Source organism: Trematosphaeria pertusa (assembly GCF_010094035.1).
Source record: "Trematosphaeria pertusa strain CBS 122368 unplaced genomic scaffold BU26scaffold_41, whole genome shotgun sequence".
Taxonomy (NCBI): Eukaryota; Fungi; Ascomycota; class Dothideomycetes; order Pleosporales; family Trematosphaeriaceae; genus Trematosphaeria; species Trematosphaeria pertusa.
The window spans coordinates 33,965-58,037 of NW_022987252.1; the positions used below are offsets into that span (position 1 = coordinate 33,965).

At 39.0% G+C, this 24,073-nt stretch overlaps 4 protein-coding genes across 4 annotated transcripts; 2 read left to right on the forward strand and 2 right to left on the reverse strand.

Annotated features, from left to right (window-relative positions):
• Positions 1 to 974: 974 nt before the first annotated feature.
• On the forward strand, positions 975 to 3,351 carry BU26DRAFT_611834 (uncharacterized protein). Its single transcript, XM_033836095.1, has 3 exons — positions 975 to 1,479; positions 1,531 to 2,240; positions 2,292 to 3,351. The coding sequence occupies exons 1-3, from the start codon at positions 1,085 to 1,087 to the stop codon at positions 3,086 to 3,088; spliced, it is 1,902 nt and encodes a 633-aa protein (XP_033675200.1). The 5' UTR covers positions 975 to 1,084; the 3' UTR covers positions 3,089 to 3,351.
• BU26DRAFT_443340 (uncharacterized protein) lies at positions 3,268 to 3,777 on the reverse strand (the record flags this gene model as incomplete). Its single annotated transcript, XM_033824540.1, has 2 exons — positions 3,268 to 3,543; positions 3,586 to 3,777. 2 exons carry the CDS (start codon positions 3,775 to 3,777, stop codon positions 3,268 to 3,270), a joined length of 468 nt encoding a protein of 155 aa, XP_033675201.1.
• Positions 3,778 to 4,451: 674 nt separating this feature from the next.
• Positions 4,452 to 5,173, reverse strand: BU26DRAFT_573045 (uncharacterized protein; the record flags this gene model as incomplete). Its single annotated transcript, XM_033834297.1, has 4 exons — positions 4,452 to 4,530; positions 4,575 to 4,804; positions 5,010 to 5,053; positions 5,104 to 5,173. The coding sequence occupies 4 exons, from the start codon at positions 5,171 to 5,173 to the stop codon at positions 4,452 to 4,454; spliced, it is 423 nt and encodes a 140-aa protein (XP_033675202.1).
• Positions 5,174 to 5,797: 624 nt separating this feature from the next.
• BU26DRAFT_471021 (purine and uridine phosphorylase) lies at positions 5,798 to 8,153 on the forward strand. Its single transcript, XM_033825367.1, has 2 exons — positions 5,798 to 6,857; positions 6,944 to 8,153. The coding sequence occupies exons 1-2, from the start codon at positions 5,858 to 5,860 to the stop codon at positions 8,125 to 8,127; spliced, it is 2,184 nt and encodes a 727-aa protein (XP_033675203.1). The 5' UTR covers positions 5,798 to 5,857; the 3' UTR covers positions 8,128 to 8,153.
• Positions 8,154 to 24,073: the final 15,920 nt, after the last annotated feature.

Genomic DNA, 24,073 nt, shown 5'->3' on the forward strand with positions numbered 1-24,073 from the left:
CAAGTCAACAAATTCGGGGGCTCGTATCACAATCTGATGGAACGTAAATTGCGGCGGGTATATCGCTCAAAAAGCCAAGTCCTGATGTCGTGCACTGGCACCTCAGTCATATTCAATTAGTTGTCCATGGTTGTTCCTGTCGTGCCGCGGTCGTGTCGCGATCAGGGGAGGCGCAGCACTTTAGGATGATCTCGGCTACGCTTCAATGGGCTTGCAGTACAACCTCAGGATAATATTACTCCTAATTGTTTCTATACTATAAATTCAACCAAGCGCGTGACCATAGGACTAGAATTAAAGACGCAATTTTTTCCCCACGACAAAAGGAAGCGGCGTTGTTCGTGTCGGATTCGAGCCAATACCGAGTTGACTACGCGCTAACCAGGAGCGAGCGGGTCAAGGCTGTGGCAGCATCATCTCCTGCAAGAATGTCACCACCGCAAGGATAAAAAGTTCGCGTCCCTTCCGCAGCTCAGAGCATCGGAAAGCGTTACTATTCGCTCCTACATTGATGTGCCGCCAGAGGCACAGCTACAACGCCACCTACATCGGGACGGATTGGCCCCCGGCGCTTAGCTGTCATATGACTTCCACGGCCTCGCTTTGTAGGGAACTTTCAAGCGAGACTGTGCACAGCAGGGTCATCTATTAGCCAATAGTTTTCGCAGTTGCAGGAGCCTGAGGATGCAAGGCTTCACAGCAGGATTCAAAGCCATTTTTCGCTGTTTGGCGCACGATTGACGCGCCAATCACCAACAATTGCCTCCAGGCAGCAATGTTTTTGCATAGGGCATTGCTGAACATGGTGTGCTCGCCCCACTCCAATGCCCCTACATTGCCGCAGCCGGCGAATGGCACCCCTTGCAATCGCATGAAGTCGGCTAGCGTTATCGTTCATCAGCCACCGCAATTCATGCGCATTCGTTTTAAAACCCTTCAGCCACACGGCAAAGCCGCTACTCGCCAATTCACTTCCATCATTCGGCACTGCTGTTGTAGCTTAACTTGACTATTTCTCCTAAATATTTTTGCTATCTCAATACCTCGTGGCTCTCATTTTCGCTCTCATCGTCAGACTCACATCATGGCTCCCCTCGATGCAGAGGGCGTTATGTTTATTCGAGATTGCATTAGCAACGAGAAGACTACCGGCCAGATCACCGAGTTACTCGGCCTAGCTAAGCGCAACCGCAAGCCTGGCCAGCCTACGTTCCCAGATCAGCCGGATGTGCAGAACCTGTATCGAGAGATTAGAGACACGGTCGACGATTTCGTCGTCAAAACCAAAGGGAAAACGCGACCCCAGTTAGTCGCCGTGTTGACCGAAGAACATATTTTCGCCGAGCCGATCGCTGCCATTAGCGCGCGGTTCGGAGACAAGATATGGGGTGTTTCAAAGAGGAGCCATCTCCTCACACCCGAGGAGAACTCTTCTTACTCTAGGCCGCTTTTTTGGAACTCTGAGGAGGACCGCAAGAGGTAAGTCAGTTCAATCCTGCGGCAAACACCAGCTCACCAAATTGTTGGCAGGATTCAATTCCTCATTCGCTGCTGGATCGTGAAGACAGCATCTAGACGCATTGGGGTCGAGAACCGAAAGTCGAAGGAGGCACAGAAGATACCGCAATCTCCGTTAGCTGACAAGGGAAGGAACATACACAAGAAGACAGTCGAAGTGTCAGATGGGGAGATATCCGAGACGGAAGGTCGAGCTGGACCGAGCAAGCCTGCGACACCGGTTGCGGGGAGGCAGGCGCTGGGAGGTTCATTTCAAGCGCCTAGGGCTCGTATGTACCCTACGCCAACACCACAACCCCAAGCGAACACTGCTGAAGAGCAAGGTCCCATCTTGCCACGAGCAGACCCGTCGCATGTTGCTACTACTCATGATGAGTTGTATGCAGACCCCCCACCGAAGTCTAAAAGCCCACCGAGTGCGAGCAAGCGGAAGAGCTTCGACGGCGCCAGCGAATCGAATCGCGGAAAGCTCCCGAAAGTAAAAAACCATTGGAGAGGGACTATTCCTGAGATGTTGAAAAATCGACAGGAAGATGCGTACTCGGTGCCCCAGTCGCCGCCACCTGCTTCCGATCCCTCTCTACATCCCTTCCCTAAGTTCGGGCGTAGAAAGCAAAGAGAAAGCACACAGGACAGCGATCCTACATACGTCCCGTCGAGAGAAGGAAGCATAGAGTCAGAGGCAGAACCTGACCCGGACTCAAGCATGACGGAAGCCCCTGGTAAGTGTTACACTTTAAGCTTCACGTGCGCCTCCGCTCATACTATGACAGATCTTTCACAGCGCAATGCAGAAGAGCAAGGGCATCCGCTCACATTCGGTCACCACATTCTCTCTACTAGTACACACCGCGATTCCACCTACGGCCCCGTACAACGTGACTCTGTCATTCCGGATACCCCAGACATCGGCACACCCATGCCTATGCCTATTGACTTGACGGACGATGAGCCTCCCCCAAGAGACAGCACTACTGTAGAGCCCCCACCAGTTGCTCGTACCCCCTTAACGAGCACCACAATGGCTCCACCATCGAACCCTTCTCTACGGAAGGAGAAGGAGCTACGCAGGGAACTCTTCAAGCTCCTCCTCTCGCGTCTAAACAACATCAGCCCATTCGAGCCGGGATCAAAGGATCACGAGGCTGAAGGACGACTGAACCAGCTGCTTCTTCACTTCTGGCTTAACGATAAGGCGACTATCCAACGCAAACTAGGCGACCGCTTCGATCGGCTGTACGCAGCTTTCGATAGCTGGATGGATATGCGCAGGCGACTTTATGCGTTCCAGACATCGACTGGATATTTCGGTGACCCCGGCGAGGAGTGGAGGTTGCATCTAAGGGGCTTGGGCTTAGGTTCAAAAGAGAGGGCAGAAGCTGTTATTGCGCTAGTGGACTTGGTTGACTCTGAGAAGAACGGAAGGCAATACGTCGGAGAAACATTCAACGATGCCCTCGCTACGCTTTTCGACCAATTGACGCTGTTCCCGGCTTGTAATGGTGCGGAGGAGTTCAAGGGAGTGGAGAGGTATAACGAGACTTTGCTTCAATGGTTTACCCAACTATAGAGAGGAGGGCGTTCTTTCGGGCGGGCTCCCGGGAGATCAATAATGATATGTTCCTCTCACATTAATGTGTCGGAAATCTCATGAACAGCCTTGCCGATGATCGAAACATGCGTGTTGCATCCCCAACGAACTCGTCCTCCTAAATCAAATGCCCTACCTAGTTCTTCATCGGCTCCGCATCACACCGAAAGAGACGCGCACCAGTAGTTCGCCGTGCATGAGGCCTGCTGCAAGCCATCCCTCGCCGTAAACGCCGTCTCCCCATCCTTGAAGCAAACAAAGTCCTCAGTGCCCAGTTTCGCCTGCCCTGCCATCGCGCTCTTCTCCAGCCCCGCCGCGTCAGCGTTGATGTTTGACGAAAAGGCGCTGGTGCGCAAGTTGGCCACTCGCAACGTTCCTTCCCACGACTGCGCTGGATCACTGACGGTGGCAATCTCGGTCGGGTTTCCGTTGCTCTGGCCGTTGGCGTAGTATGCGACGGCTGTATAGATATCCACTGCGGCGGGTTCGGCCTTTGGGCATAGAATGATGAGCGGGCAGCTTGGGATGGGAGGCGCTGTGGAGCGACGGGTGCACGTTGAGAGGTAAAGGTTGTGCTTGGAGCCCATTTGGACGGCGTCGATCGGTGCCGCAAATGTTGCGCCGCCGCATAGGGCGGTTGCAAGGCCGAGGATTGACGAGTAGCGCATGATGCCTTACGGAGGGATCGTAAAGGGTAGTGGATGGTTTAGGTTGGATGCTCCTTCACCAGGCTCTTGGACAGGCAACGTGGGGGAACCAGTATTTCAATCCCGTCGCCGGAGGAGGACTCCCGAGAAAGAATGCGAGATGACGCCATGTTCATAGATGCGAAATTGGAGAAGCGTTGTTTCGGGATTCCCGTTCTTCAGTCTCCGGTTCGGTTGTAGCCGGCTCGGCGGGATTAATATATACAATTCTGGGTATCTGGTGAGCTTGGGCGTCCGCGCGTCAATCCCTGCCTCATATAGTGCTCCATCTCTTTACAAAAGATTAGTTCCGTTTTCCCATTCGGCTTGGATGGTGTTGATCGCACCGCGTGGGCTGACGGCTTTCGTGCGCGATCCTGCTTTGTTCTCAACAAATTATTAAGTCGTCGGCATTTGTCTTCGCAAGGCCAGTTGGTGTAGAAAGAGAATGGTGGGAGTCGCGAACGCCGTGGTTCTAAACCTCTGTGCGGATCGTCTCGGTCCTCGATCAGTTCCTCCGGGCAAAGCCGTCACATGGTACAAAACGAGCCCTTGTGCTTTCTGGCGAGCACTGGACCACTTATTTGTGAGATTCAACTCGGCCCGGCGCATCAATATGCGCAGAGTACTGTAGAATTTTAGAAGAGACTCAGGAGTTACTGGCACCTGTCACGATACACTCGCACTTGTCGAACTGATTGTCCGCCTACGAAAACCACTTGTACAGAGGCAAAGCTGGAAATGTTAGCAGGTAGCCTTCAGGGGGACGCTCGACTCACGCAGTAGTAGCAGCAAACACTTCTACAAGTCTCGCTTTGGTGAACAGCGCTAGAGCCAATAAGAATGCAGCCGAGAATCCGACAATGGCGGCGAGTCTGGTGAGTGGGCTCTTAATAAGGTACAGGCCGAGCACGCCGATGGGCATTACATTCACGGCGCGCGCAATGCGCTTGAAGCCAGCCTTGCCATAGTGAGCGATATTTGTGCCTTCCTGACCCTTCATTAGTTTCTGAGCCAAGTTAGCCGAGTGATCTTCGTATGTCGGACTGGCTGGCTGGCTGGCTGTATCATTGATTGACCTAGCTCCGAGAGCTATGCGATATTCTACAATTTTTCTGCAGGGCAGATGAAGAAAAACCACGCGAAGTGATGAGAAATCTCCCTCTTTTTGCCTTTGTCCAGCCCTCAATCGATTTGCGGTCGTGGTTCCGTACATTACTCAGCCTTGCAAGCTTAGCTTGTTCTTGGAGGGCTTGGTCTACCACAGTTCAGCGGACAGTGCGGCGAAGCGGGAGGACTACCTCTTACTGTACGCCCTGAGCATGCCCCGTACCTCGAGCACCTTTCGCCACCGCGCACTATCCAGCGATTGCTCCATGTACCGCACTGTCTTTTTTTTTTTTGCGATGGTACACCGGCCGCGATCGCCGTTGTCGATATAGACTAGCACCTTTAGCTCCTGTTCGAGGTTCACCAGCTTGGCATGTATATAAAGCAGATTCGGCGTGTGAAGTCTCGAGAATGTCTCGAAGACCCCACTCCTTCATGTTAGAGCGGTCCGACGTAGCCCACCAGGCCCCGTTATCCATCTTGAACATTAAATTCGTCGTTCAGCCACATATAAATTAAGGCCAGTCGGTCTAAGCAGGAAGTTAGGTAATTGGCGAGAAGGGCACTAAGTTCTCAACGCTATGCCTCCGTGGGGAAGGCTAATAGTCACATGTCGATTTCTACTCAGCCTGGTGCCGTCTGCATTTGGTTCTCGTCCGTCCTGACCGGCGATCTCGGCCCGACGTGGCACTATGCTACTAGAGCAAGATTCCTGCAGGTAAGCAGAGCTGAAAATATTGGCGCTTGCTGCACCAATCACGCGTCGCTGCTGCGTGTCTAGAAGTCCCCCCGTAGCTGACCGGTGAGCACGCCGCAACGCCAAGGCTACAGCGATCAGGCTGCGCAGACGACGCATCTTGTACGCGTTCAGCCTCAGGAAATGAAGACTCCTCTACCTCACTTGCCTTCTATCCGAAACCTACCTTGCACTCAGTACAATAATTGTTGAAGGATGGCGTCGAGTCCCGGGCGGCGTAGTTGTGCCGACTACCACGTCGCGTGGATATGCTCTGTGGCCGACGTCGAGCTGGTGCCTGCGCGGTTGATGCTGGACGACGAGCACCCTACTCCGCCGTATAACACGCATTACGACGAGAACACGTACATCTGCGGCACGATTGCGGGCCATGCTATCGTTGTTGCCACCTGTCCGCACGGAGAGACAGGCAACGTTAACGCTGGCCGTTTGACGGGGCCCATGTTTAAGACGTTCCCTAACATTAGGATGGCCGTCGTTGTTGGCATTGGAGGCGGCATCCCTCGCGCAACCGCCTCGGATGATCCACTCACCGACATCCACCTCGGCGACGTGGTCGTGGGGTGGCCCGGCGACGGCAAGCCCGCCTGTGTCTACCACGATCGGGGCAGGTCGAAGGTCAATGGGCAGTTTGAGATGGTCGGTACGATGCAGAACCCGGACTGGCGGCTCACGAACGTGCTCGGCGTCCTCGCATCAGACCAGGAGTTGGGTCGAAATACCTTTGCTGATCATCTTGCGCGATTGCAGAGCCATGAGAAATTTGCCCACCCTGGAACTAAGCACGACAGGCTCTTTAAGGCCACATATCGCCACGTCGGAGGATACGGATCGAACTGCGCGGCATGCGATCAAAACGAGCTCGTTCAGCGACCCCAGCGAACCAAAGGCGACAAGCATAAGCTAGTCTTTCACCAAGGGAGAATCGCCACTGGCAATTCAGTCATCCGGGATGGCGAGTTGAGAGATCAGATTGGCGCGAGGTGTGACGGAGCGCTATGTGTCGAAATGGAAGCTGCTGGCGTTGACGTCTACAGACGATGTCTGGTCATCCGCGGCATCTCCGATTACGCAGATTCGCACAAGGATGACATGTGGAGGTCTTACGCAGCTGGAAACGCGGCCGCATTTACCAGGGCGTTCCTCTGCAGGACACAACCAGATGTGGTCAAGGACATGAAATGGGTATCTGAAGGTTAGTGACAGGTTTGCTTTGCAATGGGCTGGGTTGTTTGCAGAGCTTAGCAAATACATCAATGGCACTCAGGCTGACTTATTTAGAATCAACCTTACTAGACTTCGACAGTCCTCAAGGCCGGGATGTATCCACCGATGTGCGCTTCAGATTACCGCGAAGACGAGGCCCTACCACGGACCTACTACCTGGACTTTTATCGACCTGGATGGCATCATTTAGCCTGCCTGGTTATCACGAGATGTTCAAAAAGATCCTCGATGACAGGCTCGCCTCTACCTGCGAATGGATACTTAGTTGCGACGCAATTTCGTGGTGGCGCACCAGAAGACAGCCGTCTCTTCTCTGGATAACCGGCAGCCCTGGCGTAGGCAAGTCGACTGCTCTGGCCCACTTGGTGAACGAACCCTCAAGCTCTCGATCCGCGCCCGAATGGGGGCGCAGAAGTGCTATGGTTCATAGCTTCTGCGTTGATGGACTGAACAGCACCGCGAGCAGCGTGCTATCCGTCGCAATCCACCAACTGCTTGTCCAGTTTCCGGAGGCAAAAAATAACACCTGCATATTCGATCGCGACCTTTACATGGTGGCAAAAGCTGGGGGGCATCAATGGATACCAAAACCAGGGAAATCACGCCCTTACTTACACCTCTGGAACATATTCTGTAAGCTTGCGGAAGAAGCCGAGATCGATACGCTGTTCCTCGTTATTGATGCCCTGGATGAATGCGATCTACAATCTCAACAAGGCTTGTTTCGACTTTTTCGACCAGCCGTGGGCCAAAGTCCCTGCATCATTGTCCTGTTTTCAAGCCGGCCGCACTCGGAGCTTCAGGAAATGTACTCGCGATACTCCGTGCAAGAACCACAAGCATTTCGCCATGAGAAGATGGAGCTCCTGGAGGACCATATCAACGACGATATAGGACTCTATATTCGCACAGAGGTTGCTAGAATTGCGGAGTCGATGTACTACTCTAACGGAGAACAAGAGCAGATTCGCGCAAAATTATTGCGCGAGCGCTCTGGGATGTTCCTCCCAGTGGTGCTACTACTCCGAGAGATCGGACACACCAGACGCCGCCCTTTAGAGCAGATTCTCAAGCAAATCCCGACCAATTTAAGAGCATTGTATGGGAGGCTGTTCGAGAATCTCTCAAATAACCTGCCGCCCGGAAAGCAGCGAATGCTGAAGTATCTGGCGTACTTAGTCGGAGATATAACTCCTCGCGATATAGCGTATACGTGCTACACCTTAGAAGTTTATTAATTAACCCGTGTCGCTTTAGCTAAGAGCTTAAGCCAAGATTATCTAAATAAAACGAAAAGACACCTCTAATCTATAAGTACGATGTTACAATTTCGAGGAGACGTAGCACTTGTGTCTTTTATTTACATTACTACGAAACATTACGTTGCGACGCTATCTAAAACTCGAGCTACTATAAATAATCTTTAAAAGCCTTAGAAGGCTTATACTAATATTACTATTATCTACTTAGCGCTTATAGATATAGCTATAAAGGCTAATATAAGATTTCTAACTAGATATCTAAATATAAACAAAAGAAACTAATAGTTTCTTACTATTAAGAGTATACTCTTTCTTAAGTACACCTTATAAAATTAGTACGTCTATTTAAAGTAGGCTATTAATAGAATATCTAAGACTTAAGAATTAAATAGCGTACTATAGCGCTATATTTAGAACCTTATCTAACTATAGTATTAGTAGGTTAAGGTTAGGTCTAGGTAGTAGTTTAATATTATAGATATTAAATAAGTAAGGCTAAGTAAGTAGTACTATACCTAAATTAGGTTTTTTCTAATAACTCTTTAGGCTAGTAAATAGCGCTATACTTTATTAGAGTTTTTTTCTAATATTCTACTACTATTTACTACTAGTAGCTAGTAGGTATAGCTATTTTTTTCTAATATTCTACTACTACTACTACTATTACTACTATAACTACTACTACTACTACTACTATAACTATTATCTTATAACTACTATAGTAGTACGTCTTTCTTCTTCTTACTTTTTCTTTATAGCGCCTTTTCTAGTATCTATTCTATAATAAGCTCTACTTTCTAGTATTATCTATACTACGCGTAAAATATTACCTTAGTAGTAGTATAATAGTAGTATATTATTAAGATACTACTCTAAGAGTCTTACTAATCTAGCTACCTCTAGAAATATAATATAGACGCTTAAAGAAAGAAGACTAAGTTAGCGTAGAGTAAGGTAAGCGTTTAAAAAAGGTAAGCGTAATAACGTAAAGAGAAGAGAAGAGAGGTATTAGTATTAGTAGTATATAAGTAAAGCTAAAGAGTATAAACGTAGCTTCTAGACTACTTTTCTTAGAGAAAAGAACTACTTCTACTATAGGTTACTATACTCTTACTAACCTCTAAGTAGATATACTTAAATTCTAAGTAGCGCCTTTTAAGTCTAACGTTACTATACTATAAATAGCGTAGAAAGCGCGTAATAACTAAATATAGTATAGTAGATCTATTAAGATTAAGAAATAATATAGCTAAAAAGATAAGAATAAAATAAAAGTATAAAGTATTTAGTAGGTATATATATCTAGAGCTATAGATTTAGTAGATTTAGTAGAAGCTAGCTATAGTATAGATAGTAAGAGTAAAGTAGAGACTAAAAAAAAGAATAATATAAGTAGCGTTAATAAGGCGTAAGACCTAGCGTCTAATAACTCTAATAGAGTAGGTAACGTTAATATTAATTAGCTTACTAATTATCTAGAGTAGACGTAGCTACTAGATACGTTTATAAGCTATTATTATAGAGACTTACTAGAATAGTATCTCTAGAAGAGCTAATAGTTATATAAGTACTAATAGTATAGATAGCTATAGTAGTCTATACGTTAATAAATATCTACTTCTAAAAAAGCTAGAAGAGCTAGAAGAGCTAGAAGAGTCTACGTTACTCTCTACTAGATTTTTACTACTAGCTAGGTAGTCTAATAGTATTTTAGATTATAATAGGCTATATAGCTAGTATAGTAACTAGGTTAGCTCTATAGATACTTCTACTACGCTACTAGAACCTAGAGGTATACTCTAGAGGCTATCTACTTCTTTAGTAAGCTATAACCTTAAGACTAGCCTCTTTATAACTACTTTAGACTTTATTTTTACCTCTAGTAATACTTCTATCTATATCTATATCTACTCTTATACTAGTAGAGCGCTTAGTACTAGGCTTTTCTCTTCTCTAAATTTACTTTACTATAGTATTAAAGATAATACTAATAGCGCTCTATTACTAGCCTAAAAAGCTACTATATAGATAATTATCTACTACCTAGAGTATAATTATACTTATAGAGATAAAGAATAGAAGTATCTTAAGTAACTAGAAGAGTCTACGCTCTAGCATATTACTAAGCTTCTTTATAGTAGTCTAGACTAGATACTAGTACTTACTTTATATAGGTATATACTATTAAGCTTACTAAAACTAATAGAATTATATAATAGAAATACGTCTATCTATCTAAATTAGAAGACTTTACTAACTAGAGTTTACCTAGACGCTATATAGAAGCCTCTATAGCTCTTATTACTTAGCTTTAATATCTTTAAGCGTAAGTACTAAGACGCGTATAGACTCTTTAATATCTAAGAGTAGTTTAATATTAATAGTATTATCTTTTTACCTTTCTATCTATATATATTAGAGTTATTTATATTAAGTTAATATAAATACTTTCTAGCCTGTGTAGAGCAAAACTAGAGAGTTAATATAAATTATAGTAGTAGGTTAATATAAATACTTTTTGTCTATGCAGGAATATTAATATTAAGTTAATATAAATTACAGCGAAAACTAAGTCGATATAAATACTTTAAAAATCGAGTTAATATAGATTATAGCAAAAACAACATTAGTATAGGTTATAGTAGTAGGTTAACATAAGTAGGTTAATATAAATATATACGTAAAAATATAGAGTTAATATAAATTATAGTAATAGGTTAATATAAATACTTTTTAGTTTGTGCCTAAAAACTAGAGGTTAATATAGATTATAGTAGTAGGTTAATATAAATACTTTTTAGCCTATGCGCGAATATTAATATTAAGCTAATATAGATTAAACATTAAGTTAATATAAATTATAGTAGCGAGTTAATATAAATTATAGCTAAAACACGAGTTAATATAGATTATAGCTAAAACATAAGTTAATAGTTTAAATATTGTCTTACTTAGTTTACGTTTAAACCTCTAACAAGAGTTAAATATAGGCGCAGGTTTAGAGAAAGTTTAGCTGCTTACCTTAAGTTATAGCTAGCTAAACTGTTAAGCTATTCTTTAAGTATATATACTCTATATCTGTCTACTCTTAGACTCTTCTATAGCAGTAGCGCGCACACCTGCTGCGAGTAGAGCAAGACGCAGATATTCTCTTATTAAGAGTAGCTTTTTAGTACTATTTAAGTATAATAACTTATTTTAGAGCTATAAGTTAGTGCTAGACTATAGGTGTATAAAAGAAAGAGTTAATAGAGGTACACTAGCTTAAAGAAGCGTAAAGAGTAACAACGTTAGGTAATTAGAGGTAGACATATATAAGAATAGGTTGCGTTTCTACTACTATTATAAATAGCGCTTAATTCTTTTATTTATAGTTACGTTTCTGCTACTATTATAAATAGCGCTTAATTCTTTTATTTGTAGTTACGTCTCTGCTACTATTATAAATAGCGCTTAATTCTTTTATTTGTAGTCGCGTTAGGCAGACATTCTAGTAGTATCTAAGGTTTTTAGTTTATAGTAGTAGAGAGAGAAGCAGCTATAAAATTTTAGCTAGCTTGCTTTTTATCTTTGCATGTAGAAAGGAGAGAAGAGAGAGAAGTAGTCTAGGTACTACCTTAACTTCTCTTATCTTCTATAGCTAAAGTTCCTACGTAAGTATAGTTCTCTCTTAATTTAGCTTAGTGTCTACTCGCTACCTTAATAGTGTAGTAGGTAGAGTTTTATACGTTTTAGTAGTAGTTATAGAATAATAGCGTACGTAAAAGTTTTTAAGAAGGCGCTATATACTAGACTAGGTAGCTTTAGCATATTAGTAAATTCTAGCGAATTTTATAGTAACAGCTACAGACACTTATAAGGTATAGACAGATCGCCTAGAATTACTATAGTTTAACTCTCTAGCGAGACTTAAACATGCATAGAAGTATAGTTAGGTTTTAGCATTAGACTATAAGAAGGGAGGTTTAGAGTTGTAGCGTATTTAGGTTATAAGCCTAAACCTCTATCTTATAGCTAACTAGAGTAGATAGAATCTATAGGTAACTCTATACTTATAGACGCCGCTCTACTTCTTTTTCTACCTAGCTATACTAGTTAATCTAGGCTAGTTTTTGTGTAGATAAGTAGCTATTAAACTAAATCTAACTTACTTTTTGTCTCTAGGTTTACTGTTTCTCTATGTGTTTACGGTCTACTTCCTTTAGAGTTAGGCTAATTAAATAGTTAGTAAAGAAGTAGATAGCACTTTACTTTAGATATAATAGCTTCTTGTCTAGACTTCTCTTAGACTAGATAATAATTATAGAATTAGTGTCTTACTCTCTACATGTAGAGCGTAGCTTTACGTTTTAGCAGAATAATATTATAGAGAGTAAGGTAACAAAGAAGATTATTATAAGTAGAGAGGATAGGTAGCTATAAGTTTTATTAGCTTACTTTTAATATTGCAGCCTAGTGTAACGCTATAGAAGAAAGACTAGAGCATAAGGCTATATAATAATCTCTTTATAGAGCTATACCTATCTATTCTATTCTTAGCCTTTTACTTATTTTTTTTTTTAGAGTAGTCTGTAAAAGCTATAAAGCAGGTCTACTTACCTCGCACCTATATAATATAGTTCTATTAATTTTATTTTTAGGCACTAGAGAATATAGACACTGCTTTCTATATTCTAGTATTTTCTCTAATTTTAGTAGTAGAATTGTAGAGAGTAGTATTAATAAGAGTAAGTTGCTAGTTAGTATAAATTATAGCAGTAGGTTAATATAAATACTTTTTAGCCTATACGCGAAAAACATAGAGTTAATATAGATTATAGTAGTAGTTAATATAAATACTTTTTAGCCTATACGCGAACATTAATATTAAGCTAATATAGATTAAATATTAAGGTAATATAGATTATAGTAGTAGGTTAATAATACTATAAATAAGTATATTTAAGTTCTCTATAAGGCTAATATATGTTCGCATGTATAGAACGTATAGAGAGACTTTTAGAGTAGAGAAGTTAGAGATTAGACTAGCGTGTTAAACTTGTTCTAAGCCTAAACCCTCTTTCTCTCTCTACCTTACTTATAACAATATATAATATAGAAGCTAAATTATCTTTTACTTATATAAGATAGATAGATAATAGCTATAAGTTACTTAATACTAGTACAACCTCTTTAAACATGTATTAGATATTATCTACACTCTGCTTCTATTCTCCGCTATATATAAGCTCTAATTAGAGCTACTTGTGTAGTAGATCCCGCGACTAAAGTAGTTATAAAAAGATACTCTTAGCCTCTTTATATATACCTACAAGGTCTAGATTTACCTACTTAAGCATACTATACTATATAGTTAACATCTTTATACTACTTTTCTCTATAAAACTATAAGAGAAATTAGTTATAGGCACTATAAGAAATATTCTATTGTTAAACTACTATTAAAGTATATTCTAACGCTTACCTTTTTTAATTATTCTATTTAACTACTTCTAATACTTCTCTTAAGCTTACGTATTTCTTCTACCTTAGTAGGTTGCTAGATCTCTAGTAAGTTTATCTTATACAACTAACGCATATCCCCTACTAATAATACCTAACCTAACTCTACGTTACTATAGACGCTCTTTAATACTTTTTGTACGCTAGAACACTATAGCTAAGAGCTAGTAATACTTATACTTATCTACTACTATTTATTCTTAATAGTTTAGCGTAGTAAAGAATATGTTTATAAAGTTCTACTTATTGTCTAGTAATATAGTAGTAGGCTAATAAGTCTTCTCTTAGTTATTTACCTCTTCTTAGTTATTTATATTCTCTTCGCTATCTATATTCTCTTTGCTACTGTTATAGATAGTCGCCTATAACTCTTTATCTTAACTCTATAGTAAACGTACAGGTAGTTGTATAGACTCTCTAAACACCTCTACTATATTCTCTTCTCTTAACCTCTACATTCTTATTATTATACTAAGATTCTTAAATGCTCTCTAGCTAGCTACTTGTGTAGCCTACCTCGCTAGCTCTACTATCTTTCTAATGCCTAGCTCTTCTAGACTCTTTAAATAATTTACATATAGCTCTTTTTCTAGTATAACGTCGCAGTTCTACTACTCTAACTTATTATCTATATTCTTCTACGTATTAGCTAGTTTTAGCAGTTTCTTTTCCTTAGCTCTTTGCTATAAACCTTATAATAGACTATCTCTATCTTTACTTATTAGCTAGAGTAAGTACTAGCGTTTTTACTTTATCTTTTACGTTGCGTCTTACGTTATCTTACCTTTCTTATTAGTGTTGTTATTTAAGCTACTACTAATACTAAAATCTTTGTAGATTTCCTTTACTATTTATAGAAGAATCTAGTAGATTGTATTTTCGTATAGCTAGAGAAGAGCCTTAGCTAGACTATAGGTAACAAAATATATTATTAGGACAAGGCTTTTACTATCTAAAACCTATGCTACGCCGTCCTCTTTAAGAAGGTTATAGACTTGTAGAGAAATAGAATAGTAGCTAGTTAAAGAGATAACTAGTATAGTATATTTATATAGAAAGTCTAGTCGCATTTTTTTTATTATTATAATAGAGGTAGAAGATAGATAGAAACAAGCTATTTGCTACGCTAGAAAGAAAAAGTAAATAAGTAAGGTAAAGGCTAGAGAAACTATTTTTTCGCTAGCGCGCCTACGTTTTAACCCTAGAGGGGAGTAAAACCTTTCTTTGTTGTATCTACTATATCGTGTAAAGAGGTAATAGAGAGTTCTTACTTTTATTAGAATAGGCTAACTATGCTTTAGAAACTACAAATACGTGCAAGCCTATTCTCTCTAGGTAATAATACTGTTATTGCTCTTCTTACCGCGCTTCTGCTGTTTCTTAAATATAACTCTAAATATAAAGCTATAGTCTATACTAATAACGCTTATAGCTATACTATACTACCTAGTACTATTAATAAGTATCTTTATACACACTATAAGAATATATCTAGAAAATAGAGAAGTTGTATTATTAGCTCTATAGAAGCTATAGGCACTTAACTCTTCTTGTAGAAGAAGTAATTCCTATTTCTATTATAACTAGTCTAGTTTATACCTAGATTACACGTTCTATAGCTATATCTCTAGTGTAACCGCTATAGTTACATTTTAGAGAAGAAATTAGCGCAATTAAACATGTCTTAACACCTTGCTACTTATAGTATTAAGATATATACGTATAAAGAAAACCCTACTCTACTTACTTACAAGGCTACTACTACTATTCTTGTAGAGAATACACGTTTTATAGCTACACAGCGCTTCTTTACTAGTAGTTCTAGACGCTCTACTAAGTATTTTAAGGTTCTAGAGTTCTTACTACTAGAGACTAACTAGAAACTAGCTAGCGCCTATAGTGCTATTAATCTAGCGCTTCTTATAGCTAACGTAGATATTATAGCTTTAGAGAAGAAGCTCTAAGTATCTAAGGTAGCAAGGTAGAAGGTTCTTGCTATAAGAGATATAGTTGTGCCTACGCTTTATAACTGCTAGCTATCTACGTAGGTAACTAAGAGAGACTTCTAGTATACTCTTAAGAGGATGCTATTTAAAGAAGTTACTCTCCTTACTACACTACCTAATTAGTAAAAAGAGCTAGAGGCCTACGTACTCTAGAACGCTGTATAAAGTTTAGTTTATATGTACTAGTATATAGTTTGTTATACGCCTAACTAGGCTTACCTCTAAGTTATAGCTAATTAGTATAGTATTATAGTAGCTAAACTTCTAGAGGCATACAATTAGTATAGTACTAAGCATGCTAGTAGACTCTAGAAGGTGTTTATATTTATATACTGTGTGTTAAAGGGTATAAAGGCCCCCTATATATAGTTTCTAAATAAGTAGGTTTAGCGTTGCTAGAGCTATATATAAGAGGTTCTTAGTAACATAGAGTCTAAAGGCATAGTAGAGCGCACGTACGCAGAACTACTTCCCCTTAAATAAGTATACTATTAGTACTAGATAGCACTACTTTATAACTAACCTAGCTAGAATAATTATAATATAGCTCTTCTTACCTCTCTTATAACACTTATAGTTACTACTAGTAGATTTATTAACACTAGCACGTATGCGACAGAACTATTCGCCTTTAAGAAAATAGCTTAGTTCGCCTTTATGTAGAAAGCCTACCTTTAGTTTAGAGCTAAGGAAGGGGCTAAGAAGAGAGCTAAGAAAGAAACTAAGAAAGAGAGTTATAGGTTAGAGCAAGGCCGCGTAGCTATTCTAAGCCTAAACTCTACTCTACTAGTAGTACTACTACTAAAACTAGACGCTATAGTAGAAGTTAGTAACTAGATAGATACCTATCTATCTGCAAGCAACCTAGTATTACCTTTTAGATAGCTTAGTAGTATAGAAAAGTTTATCTCTATCTTAGCTACAAAGAATTCTATAGAAGAATTTGTTAGTTAGTATAGACAGACGCTTACTTGCCGTAATGTTATAATTAGTATAAATAAGTTTTACTATCTTGTCTACTTCTTATATAACCTAGCTAGTGTATAGCTCTATAGTCTTTTGTTTATAAATAAAGAGTTAGAGCTCTCTCTAGTTCTATAGAACAAGCTATAGAACTAGCTAAGCACGCGTACACAAGAATAGCATCTTTTTAATCTAGATAATAATACTTATCTTAGAGTAGGTATAGATTTTATATACTTCTATATTATCTATCTTACATAGTACCTATAAAGCCTCCGCCCTACCTAGAAGAAGATGTAGAGCTCTACGTCGGCGTCTATAAGAGTAGCCTATTATAAGTAGGTGTAGGACTTTCTTACCTCTCTACTAGGCTTAATCTACCTATTCTATAGCTAGCTAGTATAAAGCATAGAGCTACTTAGCGTATATTACATAAACACATCTATAAATAAGCACTACAATCTATTCTTTATTAAGAGTCTTCTTACCTTAGTACCTTGCTACTACAAGTACTTCTAAAGAAATAACACGCTCTAGATTATCTATTACTTTATTCTAGAAGTAGTAGGTAACCTACTTACCTAGTACCTATAGTTAGTGCTTCTCTATACGTAAGAGCTCTAGGCGCGGACGCTAGTAAATGCGTAAGAGAAGTATTACTTTTATACTTTTAGTAGCCTAATCTAGTCTAACTATAATAGAAATTAGTATACTAAGGCTAGTCTTCTTTATAACGTTCTTGTCTAGAGTATAGAGGCGTACCTTAGTAAGCGTATTAGTATTCTTCTACTACGCTATATAATTATTACTATTAGAAGAAAAATTCTAGGTAATAATTACTTTACTAAGAGTGTTAATAAAGACGACATTCTTACTATACTAAACTAGATAGAGAGCAACGCGCTAGAACAGAAAGCTAGACACTTTATCTAGATAGTAGAGACTAACTATATAAAAGATATTAATCGCGTATTTAACATCTTCTTCTATAAGGTAGATACGTAATACTATAAGAGCGTAAGGTATTACTAATTTAAGGTATAGAAAGAGCCTACTATAGAAGACTTTAACGCTTCTATCTATACACTATAGAACTCTAGCAGCTAGCCTACTACCTATGTACTAGGCAGCGGAGTTATCTCTACGTTACTAGCACTATACTATGCTAGATAGTATTACAAGATTAACCTAAATATAGTACTTAAGAGTCTGTTTAGTATATTTACTACCTTCTACAGGTATTAGCGTAAGGTGCTTAAGAGAATAATATATAACTAGAGTTCTATTATCTACGTAGCTAGTACTAGAAGTAGTAAAAGTATTACGTTTCTACTCTCTACTAGCTATCTAGAGTATTATTAGGTTATTCTAGTTGTGCCTCTAGTTACTCTTCGTATTAATATACTATAATACTATCGTAATTTCTATATTTACTACAAGAAATAGAATTCTCTATACAACTCTAATAATACTAAGCTAGTTCTTGTTATACTTAAATATATTAAACGTAAATTCTTTACAAAATATACCTAGCGTATATATATAAGCAGCTGCCTAAAGCGTATTATTATAGACGAGTACTACTTTACCTTCTTACCTAGATTAGAGTACTAGCTCTGTCTCTAGAATCTAGGTAACCTAGCCTACTCTAGCATACTAATAGCATTTCTAATAGCTACGTTGCCACCTGTCTAGAAGCTAGCTATATAGAATGCTCTTAGCATTAGTACTATTCCGCGTTATATATACTAAGAGCTAACTACTAGAAAAAATATCTACTATAAGGTGTATTCTATAACCTTGTTCTAGCAGCCTACTACTAATAATATAGCTTTGTATATTTGCTAGCTATATATATAGCTAGATAGCTATAGAAAGATAGTAGTCTTTATACTCTATATACATGTTGCTAAAAAGCTAGTAGAAGCGCTATTCTGTCTATATTTCTACAGAGAGCTTGCTAAAGATAATAAGAACAAGATTATAGAGTAGTTCTTAGTACTTTCTTCTAGCCTTCTCTTAGCTACTAGTGCCTTTAGCTATAGAGTGTATAATAGGACTATCTACGTGTGTCTATATATAGAGCCTCTAGATAGGCTTATATAGCTTAGTTAAGAGACTAGGCAGGCAGGCTAAAATAGAGAACTAGCTATAGCCTATATTCTAGTTACCTCTACTCTATTAAGCTACCTAGAAAAACAACTATACTAGAAACAACAGGCTATAGCAGCGTTCTTATAGATAGAGGTAAAGAACTACAAATACTATCGCGTAGTGTTAAATAGCTACCTAGACAAGAATATAAGCCGCGTTGCTTACTAACTAGATAAAGCTACCTATAACATATACCGCGAATATATAGTTAGAGTATAGTCTATCTATACTACAAATTTAATCTAGAACCTACTTGCTCTCTACTAGGTAGACTATAAGTAGAAGCCTGTAACAGCGAGTTAAGGGGTTCTACCGCCTGTGCCTAATAAGAATAATACCTATCTAGTGCTTAGAGATAAGCTATCTACTACTTCTCTACTCTACCTAGACAGAGCCGTGTTGCTAAGAGAGTCTGTTTTTATACTAGTGTAGGCTAACTCTCTTATTCTTAGCTCTAAGAAGATAAGGACTAACTTTATACTTTAAGTACCTATATTATTATAAGGCAGAATAGGTTCTACTCTATTAGCGCGGCTAGAAACGTAAAGCTAGACCTTCTAGGTTGTATACAAGACGCCTTAGCCTATTCTAACGTAAAATGCGGGTAGGTCTCTACCTAGCATAGTACTATAATCTTAGCTAACTACGCTAAGTATACCTATATAGTAGCTAGCTATAAAACGTATATATTCTCTTACTACTAACAAGAAGATTATAGAGAAGGAGCTCTAATAGGTGTAAGAGTAAGCTACTCTTATACGCAACTATTAGAATATAGTATAGGCTAGTAGCACGCTTATAACTAAGCGTATACCTACTATAGTTTAGTTCTAGTTAACCTACTATAGTATCTATATAGTAGATTACGTAGTGTAGAGCTTTACGTATATACGCGTAGGCTACTTAGTATACTATAGCTAGAATATAATAACTATAAGGTAGAAAGTAAACCTAGAGAAGATTGTAAAGAAGCTATAGAAGGGGAACTAGAGTTTCTACTTTACCTACTTTCTACTATAGACTCTTTATAGGTAGCAGGATTTATAGCTTATCTAAGGTATAGATTATATAGACTAGCAGGTAAATAGTAAAGACTATTAATAGCTCTAAATTATACCTAACCTATAAGCCTCTCTCTAGGCTAAATACCTAGAGTATTAATAGAAGCTAACTAAGCGTGCTTTCGCCTGTAATATAGATCTTTAGTATTAGATAGAGTAGAAGAGATACTATAAGAATATGTAGGCGTTTAGAGAGTACTAGTTACTAAATATTATATTAGATATATTGCATATTATAGAGAAGTATTTTCTCTAGAAGCTAGAGAGCTATTCTAGCTATTAGGGCTAGTGTAGAGTTTAGAATCTAGTGTATATTTATACTTTCTATAGTCTATAGAATATAGAAATAGCATAGTACGCCTGTTATAGCAATTCTACTATTTAAAATAGAGATAATAAGCAGGTAAGGTAGGTTAGCTACTAGAGCGAGAAGAGGTCTAGAGTTAGAACAAAAGGTATAGGAAAACTAGGTCTAAGCCTAAACCCTAGTCTAAGGCTAATCTGCTAGAAGAAGAATATATAGAGAGAGGATAACCCTATTCTTAAATTATTATAAGAGCTATAGTCTCTTACAGTAGTAAATAGAGGGTAGAAGAGTAAATATAGAAATACGTAACTAATATTAATTAGATTACTATAGCTAGACTAGGCGAAAATAGACACTATATAAGGGCGAAGTATATAGAGTAGAAGAGTAGACTTAGTATAGAAAGCACGTTCGCGAACTATATACGTAGGCAGAGAGGGGGTTAGAAATTAGAATAAATAAACGTAGTTAGGTAATAATATAGCTAGGTAGGCTTAGCGTAGTACTAGCGCTAGCTTTAACAACTACGCTGCTTAAACTAAAATATTAATACCTACTCTTTCTTTCTATCTTACCTATACACCTGCACAGCCGCTATATTTACTTCTAATTAAACAAAATAACGTCTATTATTAATTTCTATATATATTCTCTCTACAGCGCTCGCAAAAAAAGGCGTTAAAATTACCTATAGAGGCGATAATAGCGCGCTGCGGGCGCGTGCAAGTTTAAGGTAAAGATAGCTAACAAAAATTTTAAAGTCTAACGTTGCTCTCTAGCTTAGGCTTATTCTAAGCCTAAACTCTTCTCTTTTCTTTCTATTATTACTTCTTCTATTTAGTACTCTTTCGCTTGCCTCTAGGGCTTAAAGTTGTCTAGGTGTCTAAGAAGGAAGAGTTGCATTAAAGGCTAGTATTCCCTATTACAAGCCTAAACCCCTCTCTCTTTTCCCCTATAAATAGATCTGCTAACATAGTTAAGTACTATATTTTAGCACTACATTTTCTAGCGCGGTAGCGATATTAACCTTATAAGACAAAGATAATTATGCTAACCTGCAAGAAGCTAGTTAGAGTAAGTAATTAAGATACTAGTAGTAAAGAGAATAAATGCTAGTAAAGTTACAAAGGTTTCTTCTTAAGTAGAAGAAGAGGAGGAGGGGGGGGTTTAGAGTTAGAATAGTTTGTTCTAAGCCTAAACCTCTCTCTTACCTATACTCTATCTATTACTTTTATAAGAATCTTACTAACTATGTATAGTAGTTAAGAATATCGCTTTATTCTAGTAATCGCCTACTACTAAGCTAGGTACACCTAGCAAGAGTAGAGACGTCTATATAGCAGATACTAGCGCTGTAATTCTAGCTTAGCCTACTACGCTAAAGGCACACGCCTCTACTTCTAATACCTTGCCTAGCTAGCAACGTAACACGCTGCTTAACCTATTTAAGAAGAACGCTAACATAACTCTAGCTAACATAGCTCTTATTCTAGTTAGACCTCTTAACACGCGTGTTAATTAGCTAATTACTAGAGTACTCTATAGTTAGGCCGCTATAGTTCTCTACCTTAACAAGTTAGAGTAAGAGATTAGAGACTTTATAGCATCTAAGTACGTATAGCTAAAGATACGTAAGTTTGTCTAGAAGATTATACTTAGCAAAAAGTAGTATTAGGTAAACTAACACCCCTCTAGATAGAAAGCTACTATCCTACTACTAATTAAGGCTAATATTAGTATAGACAAGTTTACGTCTCTAGAAGAGAACAATATTAAATATTTTAACTATAAGGAGATAGTAGCGTACGTTATTGTCTAAATTCGCAAGTATAGCTTTAACAAGAAGAGTAGCCTCTTCTACTAGAGCGGCGTCTCTATTAGCCTCTAGAATAAGCGTGCCTATTAGCTCTTCTAGCTAGCTAAGACGCAGACGATGCTTTAGATGTCTAGCGCTTCTAAGAATCTCTTAAAGAAGTAGAACGCGGAGGCTAACGCTAGGTTAAAGAGTAGTAGGCCTAGTAGCTACTACGCCTAGCGTGCTCCGCGTAATAGTAATTTATAGATATTATTACTACGTTAGTCTCGCACGCGATCCCGCAATTAGACTCTACTATCTAGCTCTAAAGTAGACACTATACTTAACGTATTATCTAAGAATAAGTTAGTAGGCGAGTATATACGCGTAGAAGTTAACGCAAATATTAATAAAGTAGAACTTAGCGTAATAAGCTAATATAAGGTTCTGCTAGCTAACGCTAAGATTAAGCTAAACGCGCTCTTCTAGAGCTTAGACAAGTATAACGTAATAGACGCTATCTAACTACGTAAGTAGCTTAGGTGCCTAGTCTCTAAACTATATAATTCTAACCTCTACTCTAAATAGTTTAATAGGGACAAGGTTGTTAGTAGTAATTATATTGTAGGCTTTAGCTTTAACAAGAACTATACAATAGATTAGGAAGATAGTAGTTACCTAGACCTATCTTACAACTCTATTAAAGATTGTAAGCGCAACGCTAAGCTAGGTGCGTATTCTACTAGTATAAGAAGCTCTAGGGGGGGGAAGAGAAGAGTTAGACTTAGCACTTTTAGATTATTCTAAGCCTAAACCCCCCCTTCTCTCTTAAGTTCTTTTTCTAATTCTAGTTTAATATTAACTCTTCTATAGAACAACTACAAGTAGACTCTAATATACTATCTACTTTAGTACTAAGTATATAGTAGATAGCTAATAAGCTGTAAGATATATACGCCTATCTTAAACGTACACGTAGTAAAGAGCTTATAGAGGTAGCTAGAGCTTACGCGATTAAGTAGAGTATTTACTACTAGTTAGTGTTCTTCTATAATAAGAAGCTTTAGTAAGCTTTCTAGGCAACCTATAGCGGCGACTTTAGCTAGATAGTACTTAATAAGGCCTAATATAAGAGTGTAGAGAATATACTACTAGAAGATAAGAATAAAGCCTAGGTAGCACTAGACAGCTAGCTTAAGGCCTTAGACCTAGCTAGCGTGTGTGCGACGTAGAATAATAAAGAGTTCTAATAACGTAGTCGCAAAACTTGCGCTTTATTAAATAATAACTAATTTTAGCCTTAGAACTATTAGAGCTTATATAAGTAACTATAGGTAGAGTATTAATTAGATTCTTAGCTTCTAGGTTAGTATAGTAAGTATCTTCTCTAGCCGCAAACAACTAGTACTGCGGCTATCTAATAACGCTATTAGAAACTAAAGCAATAACTACAACGCTACTAAGAGTAGGGTATACTACTAGTAGATATAACTAGGCTAGAGAAAATATAGATAATACTAGCGGCGCGTCTTAATATAGGCTTAGAACCTCTCCTCTATTAGCTATAATAGGCTGCTAGAAGAGAAGAGAAGAAGAGAGTAGGCTAGAGGTTAGAGGTCTAAATAAACCTAATACTCTAAGCCTAAACCCCTCTCTCTTCTCTTTCTATCTTTTGCATTTTACATCTAATGCTAATTCTCTTAGTACTTAAATAAGCGCAAAGTCGCTATATAGTAGCTCTTTAATAACAAGAATTAGGCTAGCCTAAAAGCGTTCTCTCTACCTCGCCCTATAATAATTATTACCGCGCCCTATCTAGTACGCTAAACTGCCTAGAAGATCGCCTACTTTAGCAGCGTCTTTAAACTAATTATATACGGTAGTAGTCCTAAGGCGAAGAAGGTAGTAGCGATTAATAGCGTAATAATTTAGCGTAAGATTTTATATTATAACTCTCTCTTCTTTAATACTAGGCTAGAATTAAATACCTATATAGTACTTGTTTACTTATACAACCTTACTGTAATACGCTATAGGCTACTAGCTTAGATCGCCTAGCTAAAGAGAGGACGTAAGTACACGTAAGACGAGCTTAAGCAGGCTACTATAGAGCTTCTGTCTACAACTACTAGAG